Source organism: Trichechus manatus, unplaced genomic scaffold (assembly GCF_000243295.1).
Source record: "Trichechus manatus latirostris isolate Lorelei unplaced genomic scaffold, TriManLat1.0 scaffold00152, whole genome shotgun sequence".
NCBI lineage: Eukaryota > Metazoa > Chordata > Mammalia > Sirenia > Trichechidae > Trichechus > Trichechus manatus.
In genome coordinates this window covers 3,046,457-3,052,456 of record NW_004444088.1, presented here as the reverse complement: position 1 = coordinate 3,052,456, position 6,000 = coordinate 3,046,457, and the positions used below count along the sequence as shown (strand labels likewise).

The following is a 6,000-nucleotide window of genomic DNA, read 5'->3' as shown; positions in this document are numbered from 1 at the left end:
AGGATGTGATATGCTGTATACATGTGTCAGTAAGAGAAGGAAGCTAGGGATGTGATACAGTGTACACCTGTCAATAAGGAAGCTAAGAATGTGATATGCTACAAAACCTTTATATCTCTTTCAAGCTGGAAACACTGTACATGTTTGCTATTTGGTGGGTTTTGGTGACCAAGTAAGTATTAGAGGAAAATCAAGAGGAAGAGTTATAATCAAGATCATTTCTTGGCATCTGACACCATGCTTCTATCCACCCAGAAGCTAAATGAAATTTAGGACCCCCACTTAACATACTCTAAATCCTAAGTCCCAAAGACCTAGACCCTGGCCTCATCTTTAAGAGACACCTGAAGATGGAGAGGAAGATGAACTAGGTCACAGAAGGAATATAAGTGCACTGGACTCATTGGGGGAATCTGGTACACCAGATATGCATAACTTACGGTCAAAATCCCATTGACCGAGTTTCCATATGAAAAGTCTGCAAGGAAACATAGCCTCTCACCTGTTGAATGGCTGGGGATTACATCCAGTGGTGAAAGATACACTTACAGAGTGCTATAAATAACAAAGGGAGCCCTGGTGGCGAAGTGGTTAAGATCTCAGGCTACTAACAAAAAGGTCAGTAGTTCGAACCCTCCAGCTGCTCCTTGGAAACCCTATGGGGCAGCTCTACCCTGTCCTATCGGGGTCGCTATGAATCAGAATCAACTCGAAGGCATACAACAGCAACGTAAATAACAAAAGGAGCCCTGGTGGTGCAATGGTCAGCTGCTAACCAGAAGGTGGGTGGCTGGACCCCGCAAGCTGCTCAGTGAGAGAAAAGACCTGGTGATCTGCTCCCATAAATATTAGTCTAGGAAATCCTACGGCAGTTCTGCACTGTCAGATAGGGTCACTAAGAGTCGGAAATGACTGGACGGCACACAACAAGTAACAAAAGCCTAGCACGGATTGTGTCACAGTCCTTCAGCCCACATCCACAGCAGGCATCACTACCCAATGACCGCACTTCTACTAAATCTGGCTAAACCTCAGAGTCCTTCTCAACACAGTGATTCAGGCACCCGCTACCAATGACTGGAGCCGCAATGGGAGATGAAACCTTTTTGCCAGCCTCTGTAGTATGTGGCAAATGTGATGGCACAGATTTGGAGTGACAGTCGGGTATCAAAGACTGAACACAGTAGTGGAGGGCTATAATGCTAGCACCAGAGGCCTTCAGGGACTTGCCTGCTGCAGGTGTGCGGCATCCCGAAGCCTGTGCCACCCCACCATTGGCTCTCAGATTGGGCGATGTGTACCGTAAGGTCTCTAGTACCATGGAGGGAGACCATCACCTGATTATTCATGCTTTCTAAAGTTCAGCTTACTGGGGTGAAAGCTCTTCTGTGAAAAAACAACTCTTATTTTATATCTGTATGTATTCCGAACACCTAGAATAGATGCTCGGTAAATGCCCGTTGACTCAGTGATAAGAATAGCAGAGCTGGGAGAGCATAACGATCAGCGGGTGGAATAGTCTGAGGTGTAAACAGAAAGTCTGGGAAACAGAAGCGCTTTCCCAGGACCACAGAGGCAGGGCTAGAGCGGAACGGAAATCTTCCTGCTCCCGGACCTAAGCGCCCTAAGGGTCCTCCCTCCGCAGACGTGGGCAAGGCGCACCATAAGTCAATTTACAAAGGACGTGTCCAGGAAACGCACGGTTCCACTCCAAAGACATCACAAGTCTCTTCCCAAGGCTCAGGGGGAACACAAAAGGCACAACCTCACTGCAGCCCCAGGAGGGACGTGCCCGCCCGGCCCACTCCGACCCTGCCCGGGCCCGCGGCCTCCCCTCAGCCGCCACCACCTTCCGCGGAAGCAGAGCGGGGCCGGAGACTCCCGGATCACCTCGTTGCCGGCAGTGCTCCACCTGACAGTGCCGCCCAATGTCCAACTCCGCCATCGCCCCAGTGACGTAAGGGGCGGGGCGAAGCCGCCGGGGCGGGGCGACGTGGCGCGGCGCCTGCCGGGACCGCGGCGGAACAGGGGGCGGAGCCCGCAGATGGGCGGTGCGGGGGTGTGGCCGGGCTCCCGTGAGCGCGCCTGGCCGGTGAGAAGCCGCGGGAAGGCTCCAGGTCCTGCGGCCCGGCAGAGGGGTGTCCCTCGGGGCTGTGCTTTTCCCGGGGTGGAGTCCCCTCGCCTAGTCAGCCCCTTTGGTGGGAAATTGCGTGCCACTCTTCCCCTCGTGCCGTAACCAGAATCGAGAATGGTCCCAGAAGCATTTATTTAATTAGTATAATTTTTATTCTAATTTAGTAACAGTAAATTGGTAATACTAACAGTAATAAAAACCAAAACCCATTCCCGTGGTGTGGATTCCGACTCATAGCAACCCTACAGGACTGAGTAGAACTGCCCCACACGGTCTCCAGTGAGCGGCTGGTGGCTTCACACCGGCGACCTTTTGGTTAGCAGCCTGAGCTTTTACTACTGTTAGCAATACAAACAGTAAAATAGTAGTACGAGCAGTGAAATAGTAATACAGTAAAATAGTAGTACTAGCAATAAAATAGTAATACTAGGAGTAAAATAGTAGTGCTAACAGTAAAATAGTAATACTAACAGCAAAATAGTACTAACAGTAAAATAGGAGTACTAACAGTGCAATAGTAATACAGCAAAATAGTACTAACAGTAAAATAGTAATACTGACAGTAAAACGGTAATACCAGCAGTAAAATAGTAGTGCTAACAGTAAAATAGTAGTACTAACAGTGAAATAGTACTAACAGTATTGCAAGAATCAAGTGAAATACAGGGGCTCTCATTGTCTAATTCCTGATTCATCCTAAAACAATGTTACTTCATTACATAGTTTAAAATAAATTCCCTTTCCAAGGGAGTCATTAGGCTTTTTAAAAGCAAGTATTTCTTTCTTTTTCTTTTTTTTTGGTTAGTTCTAGTAGAAAATATTAAACAGTTTCTAACTCGTAAGCTCCCGAGTGCATCCTGAATCACACGGGGTCCTCATAGAGAGCCCAGACTTGTTTAACACAAGTACCTGAGGAAGGCTCCTGGGGTTAAGGAAGTGTCATGTGCTTATGGAGCAACTTCAAAGGACAGGAAAAAGGAGAGGCTTTTCTAGGTGGGGCACCAATGGATGCCATTCCATTGACCAGCTGCCACTCAGAGTGGATGAGTGACAATCAGCTGTGCTCATTACAGAAACTGGAGAAGTATCTAATGCCTCATTTATAGCTTTAGGTATTCCCAGATCAATATTCATTGACGAAGGGGAGGGGTGGGATTGGAAAACGGCAATCATTCCTTCAAAATTTACTCTTGAATAAAATCTATGTAAGATTTCCACGTTAGAATTTCTTAGGACAAACTTTAGATTTTAGAGCTGGAAACAATCTAAGATATCATCTAGCTATTTATTAAAAAGCTTTTCTTTTTTTAAGACAAACAGGTTCATCCAAGTTAAATGATTTGCCCAGATTAGCAGAAGAGCCGGGACTGCCATCCAAGTTCCAAGACTACTGGCCTTCTTGAATCTCTGAATTCATGGCCTGCCTGGATTCTGTGTGTTTATTTTAGCTAAATGAGTCAGTCAATACCAGGTTTTCTAGATGGATCTTGGCTGAGTGGAGAATACCAGAAGGATGTTTACCTGTGTTTTACTGACTGCAAAGGCATTCGACTGTGTGGATCATAACAAGTTATGGATATCATTGCAAAGAATGGGAATTCCAGAACACTTAATTGTGCCCATGAGGAACTTGTACATGGATCAAGAGGCAGTCGTTCAAACAGAACAAGGGGGTACTGCCTGGTTTAGCAATAACCCCTTTCCCTCAGGCTCCCTATCCTCCAACCACACTGAACTTCTCAACGTTTTTAAAAAATAATTTCTGGCCCTTTCATATGGCCATACTTTTGCATATGCTTTTCCTTTTCTCTCAAATGTTCTCTAGCCTAGGGTTTTCCAAACTTTCTTCATAATTAAAATTAGGTGGAGTGCTTGCTAAGAAACACAATTGCCCAAACGCCCATACTGTGCCCAGGCTCTGATTCAGTTGGTCTGGGATAAGTCCGAGGAGCCCTGGTGGCTCTGTGGTTAAAGTGCCTGGCTACTAACCAAAAGGTCAGTGGTTCAAACCTACCAGCCCCTCTGTGGGGGAAAGATGTGGCAGTCTGCTCCCATAAAGATTACAGCCTTGGAAACCCTATGGGGCAGTTCTACTCTGTCCTGTAGGGTTGCTATGAGTCAGAATTGACTCAAAGACAATGAGTTTGATTTGCAGTGGGGCCTGGGAAGCTATATATTTTAACAGATGCCCTCACATTCATTATTCCTTCATTAGGGAAGTTTGAGAAACACACCTCTCTCTTACTCTACCTTCAGAGTCTAATTCTGTTATCCTTTCATGGGGAAGGTATCTCTGAACGCCGGGCAGAATTTAGTCCTCCAGAACATCAGACATCTGCTTTAGTAGCACTTGTTACATACTTTTATCAGTATCACTAACCCGGTGGTATTATCATTTACCTGGCAAAAAAGTCTTCAGTGACTTCTGTTAGCTGCAAAATAAAATCTTCACTCAAGTCAATTCAGCCAATGTTTGAACATCAGACGCTATTCTTGGTCTGATACAGAATTGAATAAGACAAGGTCCCTGAACCAAAGGAACTCAGAGTCTAAGGAGGAATGCCTCTGCTTAGCATTTAAGTCCTTCACCATCTTGGTCCCACCTTCCTTCCTCCTGTGGTGACCCAATGTGTGTGGAGTAGAAATGCTCCACAGGGTTTTCAAGGGTGTGAACTTTCAGAAGCAGATTGCCAGGCCTGACTCCCAGGAAGCCTCTGGGTGGGTTCCAATCACCAGTTTTCAGCTAGTAATCAAGCATTTAACCATTTGCACCACCCAAACTAGATGGTAACTAACTAACAACAACAACCGCCTTTCTCTCACTCTCTCAGAGGCCTCTTCACACTCCCGGTGCCCCATGCACATGAGGAGCGCTTTTCCCTCCACTTTTGATCTGTTTCATTCCTGTGTTTTTTTTTAGCATTTAGCATTCAATAGGTTTCCCATTGATTCCCCATGGTTCACAGGATTCCTTAACTTCCCAAATAAAGCTTATCAATCTGGCTTCAACTTTTCTTTCCAACCTGAGCAATAACCACTTTCCCTCAGGCTCCCTACTCTCTGGACCACTGAACTCACTACTTGGGAAATTCTTCTTTGTTCTCCTCAGCTAGGACACATCCTGCTGTTACTACATTAACTCTGTATCTCCTTCAAAACATTTGTTCAAGACTCAATTTTGCATTTGCTTATATGCTTCTTTGATTAATGTTTGTCTCGCCCACTAAGCTGTAAGCTCCGTGAGGCTGGGAAGCGTATCTGTTTCTGCTGTCTATTGTATTATAGTTGCCCTGAGCAATTATAATAGAATGTTCAACAAACATTATTAAATGATTAATGCATTTATTAATTAAATAATTATAAATTATTAATTCTCCTGTGCACTGGTCAAGTTGAATTACCATAGGTTTCTATACATGCCCCTGGTTTCCCCACCTCTCTTGTCTTTGTGGTATTCCCTCTGCCTTTGACTCATCTATACAAATCAAATTCCTATCTATCCTTGAGCACAAATTCAGATTTCATCTCCAGCCAGGGCTTTTCCTCATTCCTCCCACAGTAAAGGAGCATCCCCTTCTTTCGGCCTCTCATTACATTTTACCCATGCCTCTTTAATAAACTTAGTTATTTCTAACTTTTGTTATAACTATAGCTAAGCATCTCTCTCCCTAACTGGGCTATAAGACTCTAATGGCTGGATCAATGTTTTCTTCCTCATTGTAAATTCTTCCAATCCGCTATGATGTTATTAGGCCTCATATTAAACATTTGCTATAAATTTGTGAGATAAAGGACTGTAATTAATATTTTTGTCATACCTGATGAGACAGAATAATTTCCCCTAACTTTTAGAATGAAAATGCGAT

At 44.8% G+C, this 6,000-nt stretch overlaps 1 protein-coding gene across 5 annotated transcripts in view; it reads right to left on the bottom strand.

Moving 5' to 3' along the window:
* ZFAND1 (zinc finger AN1-type containing 1) overlaps positions 1 to 1,962 on the bottom strand; it is an 11,958-nt gene extending 9,996 nt beyond the window's left edge. Inside the window, exon 1 of one of the 5 annotated variants that reach the window (XM_004385992.2) lies at positions 1,891 to 1,962. In XM_004385992.2, coding sequence (XP_004386049.1) covers positions 1,891 to 1,945 — 55 coding nt within the window. In that variant the 5' untranslated portion in view covers positions 1,946 to 1,962. Of the gene's footprint in view, positions 1 to 502; positions 586 to 1,849 lie in introns of those variants that run through there. The other 4 variants (XM_023740296.1, XM_023740293.1, XM_023740294.1 and 1 more) reach the window with 4 other exon arrangements.
* Between the last annotated feature and the right edge of the window lie 4,038 nt (positions 1,963 to 6,000).